This window comes from Sparus aurata, chromosome 8, assembly GCF_900880675.1.
Source record: "Sparus aurata chromosome 8, fSpaAur1.1, whole genome shotgun sequence".
NCBI lineage: Eukaryota > Metazoa > Chordata > Actinopteri > Spariformes > Sparidae > Sparus > Sparus aurata.
The window spans coordinates 35,166,825-35,186,374 of record NC_044194.1 but is presented as its reverse complement, the minus strand read 5'-3'; the positions used below and the strand labels follow the sequence as shown (position 1 = coordinate 35,186,374).

At 40.0% G+C, this 19,550-nt stretch overlaps 1 protein-coding gene across 2 annotated transcripts in view; it reads right to left on the bottom strand.

Annotated features, from left to right (window-relative positions):
• The window catches only part of LOC115587316 (NT-3 growth factor receptor-like), a 246,202-nt gene that overhangs the window by 56,250 nt on the left and 170,402 nt on the right, over positions 1 to 19,550 (bottom strand). For both annotated transcript variants that reach the window (XM_030427129.1, XM_030427130.1), the window contains exon 12: positions 18,304 to 18,406. In XM_030427129.1, coding sequence (XP_030282989.1) covers positions 18,304 to 18,406 — 103 coding nt within the window. The remainder of the gene's footprint in view (positions 1 to 18,303; positions 18,407 to 19,550) is intronic.

Genomic DNA, 19,550 nt, shown 5'->3' with positions numbered 1-19,550 from the left:
ATATATATAAAGTAAGCTTTCCCATGAATAAAATATTCTCAAACAAAAAATGTATAAAATATTATAAAAATAAATTCCTCACAGTTTGTTAAAGGCCTCTAACAGAACTTTTTCCACAAGTAAAGTGCAGCACAAACAGTTGCAGTATGTAGCCCTGTTCAGTTTTACTCAACCTTTGTATTTTTTTCCAGAAAGATTAACTTGTTCAAATTGACTCCACCAATGAGTTATTTGTGAGTACAGGCTTTCATTACAAAGATATAAGGATGAAAATATGCACTTTTGGACGATTTATTGACAATTGCATTTTTTTGGACAGGCATCGACACAGTCACCTACACTGTCACTGTGTGTTCTGTAGTGCTTGTCGAACAGTGGTGTGCAGGTCGCAGACCCCAGCCGCCGGCATCTCTGTGTGGAATAGTAGTTTTCAAGTCAAGTCAAAATGAATACACATATACATGACTTGAATCGATGAGCAGGGCGATCGGAATGTTTTTCCTGGTTAGCGGACATGGCCGAGGACCCCTCTCAAGACTGGATTTCCAGCACATCTTGGACTCTCACCGGTAAAATGAAGACCAGTTAAACTATACTGGAAATATGTCTTTCTCCGTTGCAATATTTAACCAGGAAGCCGCAGTAACCCCAAGCAGGAGACTTTAGCGACAAGGGAAGGTCTTCAAGCTCTGATTTCTCGCTAGCGTTAGCCATAACGTAAACGGGCTGCATGTGTAGCTGCAGGCGGAAAATAAACATACACGACTTCCGTTCTGGGAACTCATCCGTGCACAGCCCTGTACCTAACCAAACATCCTGTACTGAAACGGTTCATCTCAGAGTTATGACTTTTGTATCTCAATTTTGAATTTTCCAATCTCATAATTGACTTAAACACATTCCTATGACTTTCATCTGTGCTGTGACTCTTGTTGTGATTTTGTAGGTTGGATGAAATGCAGCGCCCTGACCCAAAGAACGGTACTACATTGTGTCTATAGACGGATTACCGCATGGGCAAAGTGGGCGTGTGCCCAGGGCCCCAGAGCCAATAGGGGCCCTTGGCCTTCAGAGTTGGGTTTTTTTGCTACAATTTAAAAAAAAAAAAAAAAAAAAAAATATTGGCATGAATGTGGTTTTGAAAATGTAGTATGATAATAAAATCATTTGAATGTTTTATAAATTATAAGATTAAATCAGTAATGTGTGATGACACAATGACATACGTATGTATGCTGGGGGTCAAACGTACAGTGCGTTTTCAAAATGGAGAAGCGGGAGCTCAGTGGATCAGCTAAACAAACATGGCAGGTGCCAAACAAAACAGACCTAAAATGACAGTAATTTTGTGTTGTTGTGTGTTGCCCGGTGTTGTTTTGTGTGTAAGGGGAAGAGCACCTGTAACACCCGCCAATGTTATAAAGTCCAGAAACGTAATAAACCACAAAATTAATACAAATCTGCAGCATTTAATGTAATAAACTCACAAAAGTGATAAATGTTCCACAAAAGTACACTGTAACCCCTGATTTTGTTTCTAATTAAACTTACGGGTGATCATTAATTATTCTTTTATGTTTAGTAAAAACGTGCTATCATTACTAAACAACATTAGTTGTTTGTACTATTTAGCTGGAAGATTCATTGCACTAATCAGTTTTAGCAGTGATAACTTGGTATGTAAGCTTTCATATGAAAGGAAGGGGGAGGGGACTAAGTCCCCGTCCACACGGACGAAAACAATCTTTTTTTCCTCCGTCTTCCTTGGGATCGTCTCAAGAATATCTGCGTCCATACAGATCCACTGAAAACAGCTGAAAATGCTGTGGTTCATATTCCAGGCCTACAAGTGGCGCTTGAAATTCACCAAAAACGGAGAAGAAGAGACAGAGCATGTGCAGAAAGCTTGCAGTCTGTATACAAACAGACAGTAGAAGGAGAAACCGAACATAACAAGAAGAAGACGACAATGGCGCGTACAGGGAGACCAGGATCCTTTGTGTGAACCGACAACGAGGTCGAGATGCTGATGCTGATGCATCATGCTGATGCAGATGCTGACTTAAGGACATTCTGAAACAACATACAGATGTGATTGATTAAGTTGCGGAAGAGTTAGTCAGGGCTGCCGCAAAGAGCAATGTGATCATGAAATTCTGTGGCAAGGATGGCCCCTTATCAACAACAAAAAGGAGAGCAGCATATGTGAATAAAAACTTCACAGAGGTTAAACCAGTGGAGTACATTATTGAAAGAGGAAAAAAAAATCTAGTGCTATATATGTTACTTTGTATCCAATGTTTCAGAAGATGTTGAATAGGGCAGATATTTTGGACAAAGCTCTTCCCGTCCAAAAGCATGTGCAACATGAGTACAGTTCATACAGAGATGATGACAATGACCTGTCATTACAGTACGATGAGTGAAAATGAGTGCAGTCTATTGGGTGATAGCTAATGTGCCATCAAAATACAGATCCACACTCCACTCCATTCAGCTTGCTGTTTTGTGTAAAGCCTCTGATGTAAAAGAATTTGGCTACGCTAAAATTCTCCGCCCTCTCATTCACGATGTGGCTTCTTTGGAGCAACATGGTGTATATGTTGAGAAGTTGGGAGAATGTGTCAAAGGTACGGTTTTACATGTGGCTGCTGATAGCCTGGCTGCTCATTCTCTGGCAGGATTTTTCAAAAGCTTTATGGTGGACATGTTCTGCAGGTTCTGTATGGCGACGAGAGTCGAGATGCAAGCCAAGGAGGTCAATTCAGGTGCTTTTGAGCTCTGCTCTATAGATTTTATATTTCACCGTAGAAACACTTGTGTTTGTGCCACAGAAGATATTGAGCCTTTCTTGCAACTTACTCGTCTTGTAGTCAAGTGTGCAGCAGCAGTTCGACCTCATGAACGGTCCACACAAACGATTCTGGTTTTCTTGCACTAGCCATTTTCGTCTTCTTCTTGTTGTGTTCGGTTTTTCCGTCTACTGTCTGTTTGTATACAGAGCGCAAGCTTAATGCGCATGCTCCGTGTCTTCTTCTCTGTTTTTGGAGAGTTTCAAGCGCCACCCATAAGCCTGGAATATGAACTACAGCGTTTTCGGTCGTTTTCAGTGGATCCGTATGGACGCAAATATTCTTGAAACGATGCCGAGGCAGACGGAGGCAAGAAAGATCGGTTTCGTACATGTGGACGAGCCCCAAATTGGCGCCTTCTTGTAAATTTGGCATTAAATACAACACAGTAAGATGTTTCTTTCCTTGTAAAATACGTAATTTGTTGTTGTATCCCTGTAAATTCTATTTAAAATTTTTCAGCCACATGCTTAAAACGAACAGGGGGCAGCATTTCCCCTTTCATCAAAGTCTTGTTCAAATTTTTTGGGCATTGATCTTATACATTTAATTTGTTTCTATGCAAACTCATTATTGCAAGTTGTAAACATTATATGTATATTTATCTATTTACTCATGTATTCAAATCGTGGCATCAGCACCTTGCCGTGGCGCTTCCTGTGGCATGCCCAGTTGCCACAGACCTGCCAATCTAGGGCAGCTGCCACAGACTTCTCGTGGCATGTGCAGATGTAACCGACCTGCCGTGGCAGCTGGGGGCAGCTTTGCTATTTGGGGCAGACCTGCAGTCATTTATGTGACAGAATCAATAATAAGTTTGTGTATGTTGCAGGGGTCGCGTTAACCATATATTTTCCGTCATTGACCGTTTCTTTAAAACGGTGACGGAAAAATCTGAGGGCCATCCGTCATTTTGACAGATTGGACAGGAGGCTTTGGAGCGCGTTTGTGACCACTACGGGTCACAGACCGGATCAGGAAACCCCTCGTTTAGAGAGTCTTGCTGACTTCTGATCACTTTACTTGGAGAAATGTTCCCTGATTTCAAAAGTGGAAATCAGGGAACATTTGAACTGGTAATTCCAGTTTCCAGTGTGGCAGCAGAGCGCAGATTCAGTCTCCAGAACAACATCAAAACAGCCATGAGAAGTCGTCTGTCCGAGGAAAAAGTCCAAAACCTAATGACAATAGCCTCTGCAGCAGTCCCACTTGAGACATTTGATTACGCGCAAGCAGGCATGCAATTCAAGTCCATGCGGACCAGGAGGAAGGTGTGAGACTGTGCGTTTAGGCCACAGGTGAACTGTTCATATTTCACTATTCATTGTTCTTATGTAGCTATGCAGAAGATTTGTGCTTGTTAAACTAACTGCTGGTTAATGAGAGTTAAGAATAATCTAATCTGACAGCTGTCTGTGTCGGATGTTTATCTGCCACAAATGTTAAACTTCTTCCAGATATTGACTTTACTGCAGAGATGGACAGAGTACTCGACCCCAGTACTTGAGTAAGAGTACAAATACTACTGGTCAAAATTTACTCCGTTACAAGTAAAAGTAGCTCAGTCGACATGTTACTCGAGTAAGAGTAAAAAAGTACTTGCTTTTAAAGGTACTTAAGTATCCAAAAGTACATGCTTTTAAATTTACTTTAAGTAAAAGTAAGAGTAGGAGTAAGAGTAAATTTCTTATTTTTCACATCAATGAATTACTATAATTTTTTCTAAATGGATTTAAGGACCTTTTAACTCTTGTTTCTGAGAATGAACTCTTTGAAACCACCTGCACTGATGTGCTTGCTTTTAGAACCACAATGTTATATAAAGCCTGCAGAAACACCTATAAAAACAGATACAATGAATGGGATCACAGGAGGACAGCAGATGTTGCAGATGCAGATGTTTATTAACAATCATTAAAACTGTAACCAAATGAACCTGCACCGTCCAACTAACTCTCTATCATTTAGCTAAGTTGGGAACTGGAACCCCCTCAAAGACCAATGTTGTCCCCAGACCACTGGCTGAGAATCACTGCTTTACAAAAAACTACATCTGATGCAGCCATTGTCGTGTTGACAAACGCAGTCGAGAGCGTGGCTACTTTGGTGGTATCCTTATGGGGAGGGATGATGTATTTCCACTTTTACGTAGATCCCAGTGGAGAGCGTGCACTGTGATAGGTTTCCTTCTTCGACAAACACAGCTTGTGTCCGATAGTATTTTAGAAAAAAAAAAAGAAAAAGAGCAGACCTGAAAGTAACGAGTACTTTTCAGCCTTCCTAGAAATTAACTCGAGTAAAAGTAAAAATATTTGTCTTGGAAATGTATTCAAGTAAGAGTAATAAGTACCAAAGAAATCTAATACTCAAGTAAAGTACAAATCCTCTGGATATGTACTTAAGTACAGTACTCAAGTAAATTTACTCTGTTACTGTCCAACACTGCTTTACTGTGACTTTGCTGTTGTAAACATTGTTGTTCCTACTAACAGTCACAGTAGCAGTCACAGTAGTCATTTCTTGGTTTTGTCACATTTTTAGATGTGTAGCCTGTATTTCTAGTTTGCACTTGGCCTCCAATAAATAGCCTGATAATAAACCAGTGTTTTATTGCTTTTTAAGAATTGCAGCTGAATTGCATGTCTTCTAAACCTCAGTATTATTATGATGTGAATAAACTCATGTTGACAATAATTTTTTTTAAATGTTTTTTATGGCTTTATTGATTGGTCAGCTGAAGATATGACAGGAAACAGGGAGAGAGAGAGAGGGGAAGTGACACGCAGCAAAGGGACCCGGCCCGGGAGTCAAACCCGGGTCCGCTGCAGAGCCTCGGCACATGGGGCGCACGCTCTACCCACTGAGCTAAACAGCGCCTCGACAATAATTTGTTGACACAAAAGAAATGACAATTGCGTTTCACCCACAACTAGGATACACAGCTAAGTAGTTAACATTGTTTATTAATTTTACATTAATTAATCTACATATTGTGTTATTAAGGCCTGAAAACAAAATTCGGCATGCGCTGTGCGCGAGCATGTACTGCCCTTTTCTGACTTTGAGCCCATGCCCCTCTATAATCATGTGCACGTCCCTGGAGGCCAAGAATCAGCACATGGTGTCATGGTTCAGTGTCTTGTTTTGTCGTATGTTTTGATTTCCATGCCCTCTCATGTCTTTTCCGTGTCCTCTGTGTTCTTCCCTGTTTTCCCCTTCCTTCTTGTTGCATGTTTGTCTCCCTCTGTGTTGTGTTAGGCTGACCAGCGTGCTGCTCATCAGCCATACTGTTCTCACCTACTGCTCCACCTCACCTGTTCCTCCTCATGTCGTTAGTGTCTGTGTATATAGTCACTAGCTGTGTCCCAATTCAGGGGCAGCATCCAATATTGTTTTAATAATAATTGTTTTTGTTAATAGTGAATAATAATCTGTAAATACTTATTTATGCTGTAATTTTGTAAATAGTTTTAAATGTTAAGACCTTAATAATTAAAGAAAACATTCAATCTCTTGTTGTCCCTGAAAAGTAGCACTTGATGCTGCTTGCTGTTATAAATTGTACTTAAGTTGTAAATACTGAATGGAATAGACAACGTGTAACAATAGAACTATATTTTATTTCATGAATTACATAAAATGAACAATTATGAACAAATAATTGAACAAGAACTCATACATTAAGTAAATAACAACAGATATAATGTAAGGATTGTTGTCTGGAGCAGAGAAGAGCCTCTCCATCCTCTCTGCAGCCTCATGTCCTCCTTCATCCTCCCCCCTCCTCTTCCTCCTCAGCCCTGGCTGGCTCTCCTCCTCCTCACTGTTGTCATCCTCGTCCTCCTGGTCACTTGGCCCTGGTGTGTCCTCAGGGATGGAGGCAGTTAGGACAGGGGGACAGTGGAAGGCCCCTGTCCTAACACCTCATCCATGAGGACACACCAGGACCCAGCAGCAGCACTGGGCCTCCCGCTGACCCTCTGCTGTCCCTGGATATTCGAAATCCTAAGGCATAGGAAATCAATCACGTCAGCTATTTTCAGCAAAGTATTTATTAACTTGCATGGGTAAAACAAATATAATTTAGTTTCCACATCATCATTCAAACCTGCAGCTACTTTGTATTTGTTCTTTAAATGGTCCCGCTTGTTTCTGGCCTGCTGGGCTCGAGCTTCCCCTGCAGGCCCGTTGTTTCCACAACTGTTCTGAACACAGAGAGAAGCAAGAGAAAAGGTAAATACAAGATCACATTAACACAGGGAATCAAAGATTTACGAAAAATGACATCAGGACTGACAAACAGGCTATTTATTATTAATCATTTATAATATATTATTGCCTTACTTCCATCAAGCTGCGGAGGAATGTTTCGCCCTGTGAACAAATGTCCGTTTCGACCTCGTACAGTGATGAAGCTCTCTGTTTGCTCAATGAAAAAAAATTAAATGTAAAAAATGTTTGTGTTATGTCAACAGACAAAAGAGATGTATACAGCAAAAAAATAAAATCATCATAAGGATAATCATAAACTTAGCTCTTTATTCAAACGTTAATTTAGACTTCACAGCTTTACAGTCTGAAATAAAGCAGGGATCACAGCCTGATCTGAATCTGTTCATCTTGGTCCATTTATGTAAAACGAGTCTCTAACATCTCCACAGCTACAATAAGATATAAGTCAACCTCTGAACGTCTAACATTTGAAAGTGAAGGCTTTTAAGGCTTTACTTCCAAAGGGATCAAGCTGAGCTTTACCGACGTATATTAACTGACATTTTGAGGTTTTAAAGGAGTCATCACCCCGAAATTGCAATTTCTCTCGTTAAATCATGCATATTGGTGTTGGACCTCTGTTGAAACTTGCCTGAAAAGCTGGAGTTTGAAAGTGGCTCATTTTTTTCGCTTTGGCTCTTTTTCCGAACAAGAATAGTGCACAATAGTGCGCGTTCCTAAAGCACGAGATTTTGACTCTGCTCCTGTGGTGACGTTACCACAGGAGGCTACTTGCATAAGCATCGGCTCACAGCCGTCCTCAGCCAGACTTTTCTGCTTATTTCTCTGTCATTTTCACGCCATACATCTTGACCACCAGCATTAAAACTCAGGTCTTACATGAAAAACACGAGTGTGAAAAGTAAGAAGGAAAAAAAAAAGAATTTACCATTCAGAGACATCCTGCTGTAAACGTGTCTCTTCCACCGTCTCTGCCTCTTCACTCTCCTGTTCGGGTTCTTCTTCTTCTTCTTTGCGTTTTACGGCAGCCGGGATCCAAAAGTTGCATTGCTGCCACCTATGGGACTAGCACCTTAGTGCTCTATACTCTACTATACAGCCCAGTGTCTTTTAAGAATCTGAAAAAACAGCTTTTCCCCCTCCTGCTTGACCCCACTTCCAAAATACTCTTAAAGGAGAACTTCGGTCGATTTAAACATGCAGCTTCATTGCTCAAGCTATCCTTGACTTGCCAGTACCGAAGACGCGAACAAATTTGGTCCAGCCATTACAGAGCTCCGTGAATGGAGACGTAGCATTGAACGCTAACAGCATGGGGTCAGAACTTTACACTGTGTTTTAAGCGTCTTAACATGCTCCACATCTCACACCTAAAGTAATGCAACATCAGCAGACACTCTAGCACACAGCACTGTAGCGTGTATGACTCAAACTGAATAAAAAAGTAGTTAAAACAGTGTGTTTGTGCAAGGAGCTACTTACCTGTTTGTTGACATCCGTGTCTTCCGGTAGCTAGACCAAACTAGCATATCCACTGAGTGTGCACTTAACAGGCTTAACAGGCTATTGTAAGGCTCATGGCTCATGACAGGCTGTAACATGGACATGTACATTATGAACATAAACACGAAAATGCTGGAATACGTTTCCGTCTCCGCCAGTGAGGGAGTAAGTGCACGCTCGACGGATTGACTAGTTTGGTCTAGCTACCTGAACACACGGATGTCAACAAACAGGTAAGTAGCTGCTTGCACAAACACACTGTTTTAACTACTTTTTTATTTAGTTTGAGTCATACACGCTACAGTGCTGTGTGCTAAGGTGTCTGCTGATGTTGCATAACTTTTGGTGTGAGATGTGGAGCATGTTAAGACGGTTAAAACACAGTGCAAAGTTCTGACCCCATGCTGTTAGTGTTCAATGCTAAGTCTCCGTTCACGGAGCTCTGTAATGGCTGGACCAAATTTGTTCGCGTCTTTAGTACTTTACATTTTTCCCCCTTTTCCATTGGCTACCATCGTCTGCAAATAGTGATCTTCCAATTCCTGGCTGAACATTAGCAAAAATATCATTAATCATGATGTTGAACAGTAATGGACTAATCACACTTCCTTGTGGTGTCCCATTTTCTACCAAGCACCTTCTAGATGTTTCTTTCCCTATTTTCACCTGAATACTTCTATTATTTAAAAAGTCCATCACCCAGTTAAACATATTTCCCCAAATTCCTAACATATGCATTTTGATTAAAAGGCCCTCTACCCATAGCATGTCATATGCTTTTTCCACATCAAAAAATACTGCCACAACAGTCTCTTTCTTTACCTGTACTTTTCTTATTTCATCCTCAAGACATATGACTGAATCAATAGTACTTATCCCCTTTCTAAAACCACTCTGACAACTAGTCATCACCCCCCTTTCTTCAATAAAGTGCATTATCCTTCCATTCACCAACCTTTCCATTAATTTACCTAAGTGAGAAGTTAGAGCTATTGGCCTATAATTAGCTGGATTACTAGCATCTTCTCCTGGTTTTATTGGAACAGTAACTGCCTCCTTCCATCCTGCAGGAATCTTTCCTTCTTCCCATACTTTATTAAATACATTTAAAACCTTCTGAATTCCTGTTTCACTTAAATGTCTTAACATGCTATAACAGATTTCATCTTTACCAGGAGCTGAATTCTTACACTTATCCAAAGCATTTCTTAACTCTCTCAATGTGAATGAAAATGAAAATTATATTTATCCTCTATTTTGTCTCTCTTTTGAATAACCTCGGCATATAGACTCCTTGTTTCTTCCCTTCCCCTTCTTTCTTCTTCTGATAAATTACTTGAACTATGTACCTTACTCAGTGTGTTCACCATCATTCCTGCTTTCTCTAGGTTTGATATAGCCAACTGTTCTCCATCTGACAGGATTGGATAATTCCATTCTCTTCTAACCTTCCATTTTCTTGATCATTCCCCATACATCATTTATATTAATAGTACTTCCAATTGAGCTACAATAATCTCTCCAGTATGTTCTTTTTCTTTGCCTTATAGATCTTCTCACTACTGCCTGTGCTTGTTTATAATCAATCAGATGTTGAAAGTTATGAGTTCTTTTTAACCTTCTAAATGCTCTGTTCCTTTCCCGAACTGCCTCTTCACATTTAGCATTCCACCATGGAACCACTTTTCTTACTAGTTTTCCTGAACTTTTTGGTATTGAAGCCATTGCAGCCATATAAATACAGTGTCGTAACTCACTTTCATTTCTTTCAACATCATTTGTTTCTTGGATTGAACTAATGTACAAATCCATTGTTTCCTTAAATCTCTTCCACTCTGCTTTTTTGAAAATCCACCTTCCATGGCTATCTTCTGAGCTCAACCTTACATCAACATCCAGTTTACATATAATTGGGTAGTGATCACTTCCAATAGTGCCTTCTCTGTGCACTTCCCACTCACATTTTGGAGCCATTCTACTGGACAGAATTGTGAGGTCTAGTACGGACTCTTTACCAGTTCTAATATCAATCCTAGTCCTTCTACCATCATTCAAACAAACTAAGTTCCTATCATTCATTAATTCTTCAATCACCTGCCCATTGTTGTCTGTCTTTTCCCCTCCCCACAGTGAATTATGGGCATTAAAATCTCTACACCATACAACATTATCTCTATCCTGACCTTCTATTTCCTCAAGTTCATTTAATGCTAGCTGTTTACAAGGGTTATAATAATTTATCACTACTATTTTCTTTTTATCTGCCCATACTTCCACTACCACATATTCTTGTTCCTTCCCTGTACCCAACACCCTATAGGGAACACCCTTCCTTACAGAGGTAGCACATCCCCCACCACTTCCTTGTTCTCTGTCTCGTCTGATGACAGTATAGTCAGATAAAACAAAATCAAATCTAGGTTTTAACCATGTTTCTTGAACACACATTATTTCTGGTTTTATACTCCTACTATCTATAAACTTTTTAAAATCTTGACCATTTGCCAACAGACTCCTTGCATTCCATTGTAAAATGAACATAATACATACAATCATCCTTTCCCTACTTCCTGGTTTGAGCGCACAGCAAGACAGTCCCTTATTTCTTCCCATTTTAGGTCTACCATGCCCAAATGTTGAATTGCTGCCTTTGTAATGATTTGAATCCTTTCAGTTTTAGATTTAACCTCAGCTGTTGCATTGATTACCCCAGCAATAAAGATAACCAAGTCCCTCTTTTCCCCCCTCTCCTTTTTCTCCTTCTCTCTGAAATGTTCTTGCCTCTGTATCCACACATTTCCTGTCGGTATTTCCCCTCTAATATCCTTCTTTGTTTGTTCCACTCTTTTAACTGCTTCGGCATAAGGAACTCTATCCTTCCTTTTCACACTCTGAATCTCAGTCTCTCTTCTCATCACTTCACACCCCCAGTAGGCTGCACTGTGTCCCCCTCCACAATTGCAGCATTTAGGTTTACCCCCTCTCCACATTCTCCATAGTCATGCTCCCCACCACATTTTGCACATCTTTTTGTCCCTTTACACAGTTTAGCTACATGACCAAACTTCTGACACTTGTAGCATTTTATTGGCTTATGAGTGAACTCTCTTACCCTGTATCTCATGAATCCAAAGTATAGCTCTGCGGGCAACTCTTTTGTGCTGAACTGTATCAGAACTGACTCGGATTCTTTTTTCTCAGTTCCCTTGGTTAAGCGCTTTGCACTCTGAACAGCATCACACTTTACTTTTAAGTTCTTAACCAGCTCCTTCATCTCAATTGCTAAAGGAATCCCATAAATCACTCCTTTACTTCCTTGTTCACCCACTTTTACCACCTTTACCACCACTGCTCTCCCAATAGCTTGCAGCTTTAGAGCTCTTCCAATCTGCTCTTCAGAGTTACATCCTATTAATAAATTGCCATCATTAAGAATTCTAGCATATTTAACCTTGCCAACCCGATTCTTAATTATTTTCGTCAATTTTATTGGATCCAAACTCTTCACTCCTGGCTCTTCAAACCTCACCACGACATTCCATTTCTCCTAACTTTCTTTCACTTCCCTAGTCCGCTTTGCTTTATTTATCCTCCTTGTCTGCCAGTGCTCTTCGTCTTGTTCCACTTCATCCATACTGCACCAACTATCTTCCTGATTCTCTGCCATGGTAGAGAATATGTGCAAGTGTATCATATACCGGACCTATACAGGTCGTCGGCCGATACTCCCGCAAAATACTCTCTCCACTTAATCTATTCAACTTCTATCAATCCCTAAAAAATGTATTCCGACTTTTAGTTGTACAAAACAAAGCAAAGCAATGCAAACTTTCTCTATTCGCTGATCTCAAAAGCATACACCGCTCTCCCAGCTCCGTCCCAACCGATCCACCGGTCGCTCAAGGGGCTCAAGATCCCAGCACTTCGCCTCTCGGCAGCCCCTCCCGTTCAGGTTCCGACTCCGGCTCGTACATAAATGCCTGAATTCCGTAAGGTTCGTCATTTAGTGTGTGCGCCATGACAGGGGGCTGTTTATGTTTTGGAGTCTGTGTGTGCATGCAGGCTCGCCCCCCATTCCGGCTCTGTCCTTCCTGCGGCCAATCAATGCGCGCCTCATTACATATTAATACATTGCACATCCGGACCGGTCAAAACCTCGCGCATAATCTCGCGTGAGAAAGTCGCGGTATGAAAAAGGGTCAGAACAAGCTCTATGTTTGATTTTTTTTAAAAGAAAATAATTCTTATAAGTTTTAAGAATTGATCCAAAGCGATCCAAGAGGGACTGGATATGTAAAAAAACAGGTGATGATTCATTTAAGGTCCCTTGAAGTTTAACATATCTGGCGTTGGATGTTCAAATGAGTATAAAAAACGAGTATAGACCGAATACTTACATTTAAATTCGATCTGCGCCACTTGAGGTCACCATTATTTTTTTTTTTTCTTTCTTCTCTTTGGGTGCATTATGAATCTTTGGCAATTTATAGCCATGAAGAATAGTGGCAGTGCATCCTCCAGGAGGAGGAAAAGGATGCTGCCCCTGAATTGGGACACAGCCTCTGTCTTCCCTCTGGCGTTTGTCAGTTCATTTTGTTGGTGTTTGTGTGATGTACCCCTCGAGTTCCTTGTGTTTCCTCTTGTGTCTCCAGTCTCCCGGTGCTATGTGTTTTTGGATTTTGATTTTTTGCATTTTGTATTTTTTGATTTGAACTTTGCTTTAACCTTAGCTTAGAGTTGTCACGATACCAAAATGAGTAACCATGATACTATACCAGACAAAGTATCACGGTTCCGGGTATTATCGCGATACTGCAGCCTTTTTTTATTATCATTATTTTTATGAACTGCAATGTATTTATACAAGTTATAAATACTTATTAATTACTTATAATGTTGTTTGGTGCATGATAAACATAATACTAGTGAAGCGTGAATTAGACTGAAACAAATATTTTTATGAATAACATTTATTAAAAAGTTAAAATAAAAAAATAAAAAAAGGTATGGTCTTGGCCATGGGTTGCTTCCCTGTTGGGTTGGATGGCTGTCCCTAAAATAAGGAGTGGGAAATACATAACAAATTAGCCTAATGGTCCTAATGGTTTTAGTTCATAACTGGGTCAATAAGAGTACATGAAAAAAAGCATACGAGCAATAAAAAACAAATAAATGAAGTTAGAATTTATATGGTTGAAATCATATAATCATTTAGTTTCCTTTGCACATTATTTATGTTTAACTAATTTAAATAATCAACTTAGGATAACAAATCCTCTGTCTTTTAAAAATATCTATTTGACAATAATATAACATAATAAACCATGGAGGACAAAATACAATAAACAGGAACTGATTCCCTGTGAAAACTATTTTTATGCATTTTCTAGGTGCTTTATACTTTGACATCCTTTAACTCTTCATTCCTCAGCCTGTCCACGGAGCATATAGACCAGGGGTACTCAAATACAAATCTTAAAGGGCCACAAAGATTTTTTTCAGTGACTCAAAGGTCCATGTATTGAGGTCGGTCAGGCCACATGCAATAATACTGTAATATTCAAAACAAAAGGTCCTTTTCATTCTAAACAACAAAATACAAACTAAAATAAAATGTAATTTCCATTTTAACATAAATTAAAATACATAGTTGAATATTTCCTCTTTTTGTTTGCCTTCAAACATTGTGTCCATCACTTCAGTCATGCATTATTTTATTTCAATGTGACATAGATGTGACAAGCATCCTGCTTGCAGCTTGATATGACGATTTCAGTGCATTTATTGGTGTTGTGCTTATCTCTGAATTTTGAGGAAATGTCTCTTCAAAATTCCTATGCTTCGTCTCATAACGCCGTTTCAAATTGGAAATCTTCATCACAGCTTCTCCTGGCATATTGTAATGCACCTTGTGAACTGTGGCGCAATGACTCTTGGGTATTCTGTTGGTGATGGTGTAATTATGGTTCATGAATGTGTTTGTGAATAAGATGATATGTAAGATGGTTGTGGGTTAATTCACGTCATTTGTTCTTTGATTAAATGGTGTTGAGTTTTTACAAGGATGATAAAAATTTTGGCACTGTGAGTAAAAGGGTGTTTGCCGGGAGAAACTCCCCGTCTCCTACACTTCTTGTGAAAATACATGATGAGATTTGCTAATGTAATATCAGTTAAACAACGTAAGTGTGTGTTATTGCAGCACCGCCAGATCCGTGGGTTTTGTCCTGGTTGGAGGATGAATGAATGCAAAGTTCCTACTTCTATGAGTGGCTGATTCTCATTGTCCACTTTGTTATAGCAGTTTACTTGGAAAACGCCATTTCAATATCTTACCACCAGCGAAATGTGAATACGCGAACTGTTCCGAAAACGAAAGTGAAAGTTAAAAGTTGCGATCGCAGCGGTGAGTGACCCAGCTGTATGTGTATCGTTGGCATGGAGACAAGTCCCGGTGTACACGTGCTGACCCAACCAAAACCCACGGTGAAGGAATAACAGTTCGGGGGCCACAAACAGGAGGCCGGCGGGCCGGATGCGGCCCGGGGGCCGCCTATTGAGGACCGCTGATATAGACTAATATTAGCCAATGAGAAAATAAACAGGGCATACTAACCTGGTATTCGACATATAAATCTGGGTGACGACCCTGCAGGTGTTTATGAGGTTGGATGTGTTCCCTCCTTTGGCTTCTATAGCTTGGTGGCAGTGCCTGCACAGTGGACGGCCATCGTCTATTGCTTTACCATCTGTGCCTTGTTTAAAGCTAAAATAGTTCCAAATGTGACTTTTGGAGTTTGGTTTTTTGAGCAAAATTAGTGGTGCCACTGAGACGCCGCCGCGGCAGACTCGCCGCTCGGGCCTGGTGCTTCTGCCATGGTGAGTGTGTTGTCTCGTGTTAGTGACTGTAAGCTCGCATCTGGGTGAGACAGAACTTTAGCTTGTTGTTTGTTTTGAAGCGAATTTCTATCGAAGCGGAGCTTTCTTCACGGAGTTCGTTCTTGCCGGCAGAAACACACGAACAGCCAATCAGCTAACAGACGGGCGGACCCAGCGTGCGGAAACAGCATATCCCCGGACATCACCAGTAACAGGCAAACAGCCAATCATTCAGCAGCTGTGTAGTTCGGTTGCAGTAGTTAGCATGTGGGTTTGTTTACAAGGGAGTAGCATGCAGTGAGAAGCCGGGAGGAGAGTAGAGGCGGCCGCTATGTTGCGGAAACTGGCACCGGTAGTATAGTAATCCACGGTAGTACCGTCGTGTAGAATTTCTAGTATAGTAGGAACCGTGGGTACCGCGGGTATCGTGCAACTCTACCTTAGCTGCTACTTTTTTAGTTCCAGAATACGTTTGGTTTTCTCATCTGTTTTCCAGGTTTTTGGATTTCTCAGCTTTTGTCAAATAAAGTTCGCCTTTTGTTCCTCCTTATCCTGCATCTCTTGAGTCTGCATTTGGGTCCACCTCCTATTTCCTCAATCCCTTGATACATAGGAGATGTAGGACTTGCTGGACTGGAATGGACAGTAAGTTCAGAAAATGATTTCTGATCTCTGATGTACTGCTGTTATTATTTTTTATAATCATTTTATTATTTCTGAATGTTAAACCAGTTAAACTTTGTTACTAATGAAACACTGGTCTTAGTCAAATTAAATAAAGCTTATTTGTACTACTTTATATAAGGTAGAATGACACAACCGACTTAATGATTGGTGAAACAGTATAGATGTACTGTATGTTTGAACCAGCAGCACCACATCCGGCATGCAAACTGGCACCTGGATTCCGTCCAGAGTTAGTTTGAAACTCACAACATAAATAAATAACAAAATTAAAACATTTAATTCTATAACATTTCACAAAGCAGTTTTCTGTGATTATTTGTGCATATGCTTTGTGGTAACAGCTGGTTGTGATGGTCAGTGCTCAGATGATTTATTTTTATAATTTATAAAATGTATAATTTTATAAAAGTTTCATCTAAAGTGAACCCTTCTTTGAGACTGTTTTACATTCAGGTTATTGGTCCCTGATACTAGGGTGGTGCTCCGTATTGTTTTATATGAATCATTTGTGTTATTAATTTTATCAATTACTATTAGTAATGACATTTTAAAAGACCCAAAAAGCATTGCTGTTTTAAAAAAATAAAAAATAAAAAATAGTTTAACATTTACTCTAGCTTTACTGGGATAGCTGTTTTACAATTTTACATAAACTTGAAGGAAAATTGGGATAGTAAGAGAATGGAGAATAACATTTCTTTACGCAGAGGCAACACCCACTTCATAACTATTTCCTCCTTTTACTGAGAGATCTTTCAAAAATTCTGTGCCCCTTTGTGAATGAGAATGGGACCTTTGCGCATAGTATTGTCTAAATCTTATTTGTGTGAATGCAGACATATTCACACTCTAGTTTGTCAAATCTGTTTTATCCAATTTTGTTTGTTTTAGGCACCTTACAACTCCTGTATGCTCTGAGCTACAGAAAATATTCAAATATCAAAATGTTCAGCTCTTTTAGGAGTAGTTGCTTATAATGTGTGCTTGTATTTAACTTTGAAACCTGCTATACTAAAATGTTGAGCTTTTTTCAATTACATTTTGCGATAGAGAATGAATGAGAGGCACATTATCACAAGGTTGGCAGTTTAATTCCCACCTCTGGCTTCTACTAGAACCATTGCAACATATACGAAGCTATAAGAGTCTGTGCCCTTGTCTGTATTTTTCTAATTGAAACAGCTGTGCCTACAGCTGTCTGCCTCTGCTCAGTTCTCTGTCAGATTGTTAGCAAAATAAAGAGTGGTAAATGTTATATTGTCTCTGTCATTCTTTTTATTAGACTGCAGAGTTACCGATTATCAGCCATAAAGAAGGCTACATGATGGTAGAGTCGACAGTTTGCTACACGCCGTCTGGACAATATAACCGATGTGTGCAGCGAGTTGTTTTACCATAATTTTTGGCACCTCTGAAGAACTCTCCTCAGTAGATAACACAGTAACGTAACAAGTTTCTGATGGCAATAATCTTGTGACAGAATTAGCTACATCCCCTCACTTTAAGAGAAATTCCAATGTAGGAAAAAAAAAACTTCACATATGCATACACATGGTTGACTGGATTATCGATTACCTGTCGCAATGTCTTAACAACTAGAACCACAGGACTGGAGTGCAGGAAACAGACACTCTTTGCCAGTTTGCCAGACACTACAGGAATTAGACATGGTAAAATATTCCTCAACTGTGACCTAGTAGCTCAAGTGGAAGAGCATTTGCCCCATATACAGAAGCTGTGTCCTCATCTAATAGGGCCACTGTTTGAACTGTTTCAACTGTGGCTCATTGTGCCACCCACAGTCACTCTTTCCTATTTCTTGTCCTATCACAATGAAGCCAAAAATAACATTAAAAACATATTTCACATCCCCCATGGATTGTGACTTTTATTTAAATTTTATACACACATACACAAATATTGCTGTCTGGCACAGTGGCCAAGAGGTCCGTGCATAGAATTGGTGCCCATGTACTGGACCACAAGATCACCCAGTATGAATCCTTACTTTTGGCAAGGCAGTATGAAGCTATTTTTGCAGTTCCAGCATTTTTATCATTCACACTGAATTTTACACAGGAAGAAGGAGTCTTACTGAAGACATGACAAATCTGCAGAAAGACAAGCAGTAGATACACTGGCTGCTTACCCTTCATTCCAAACTTAGAGTGTCGTCCATACTTGTTCAAGAGCAGGAAGAGAACCACCAGCATCAAACAGGCAAACCCTGCCAAGCCTACTGCTATGGAGATCTACTGACAAAAAGGGGAAAGAAGACAAAAAAAATGTACGCAAATCATCAGAGATGCACAAGATTTTTTTATTTTTTTTTTTTGCAATGACTGACTTCAGCAGGCATCAAGTTTGGAAATCTTGGTAGTTCTGGACCGCTTTGGTCAAGATTAGGATATTTCTACAGCTACACACCAGATTTCCACTGTGAGTATTGGCGTTCCCCTAAGGAAGCCTAATCTTAAATAACCCATTGGCCTTGCATCTGGTGCTATCATTTAGCCTAAATAAGTAATTGGACACATTTCAAAATCTAACAATTTTTTCCAAAGAGGATGATCACTTTTTAATTTTGACACCCTAAGATTAAATTGTCAGTTAGAACAGAAGATATGATATTATCTCTGGAATGGAATTTAAAATGTGAGAAATATTAAAATGCATGGACAGAAGAGTATTAAAGCAACATTATGTAACTATGGAACCTTAAAGGAGAACTTCGGTCGATTTAAACATGCAGCTTCATTGCTCAAGCTACCCTTGACTTGCCAGTAACGAAGACGCGAACACATGTGGTCCAGCCATTACAGAGCTCCGTGAACGGAGACTTAGCATTGAACGCTAACAGCATGGGGTCAGAACTTTACACTGTGTTTTAACCGTCTTAACATGCTCCACATCTCACACCAAAAGTTATGCAACATCAGCAGACACCTTAGCACACAGCACTGTAGCGTGTATGACTCAAACTGAATAAAAAAGTAGTTAAAACAGTGTGGTGCAAGGAGCTACTTACCTGTTTGTTGACATCCGTGTCTTCCGGTAGCTAGACCAAACTAGTATATCCACTGAGTGTGCACTTAACAGGCTTAACAGGCTATTGTAAGGCTCATGGCTCATGACAGGCTGTAACATGGACATGTACATTATGAACAGAAACACGAAAATGCTGGAATACGTTTCCGTCTCCGCCAGTGAGGGTGCAAGCGCACGCTCGACGGATTGACTAGTTTGGTCTAGCTACCGGAAGACGCAGATGTCAACAAACAGGTAAGTAGCTGCTTGCACAAACACACTGTTTTAACTACTTTTTTATTCAGTTTGAGTCATACACGCTACAGTGCTGCTTCAAGCGTTCAATGCTAAGTCTCCGTTCACCGAGCT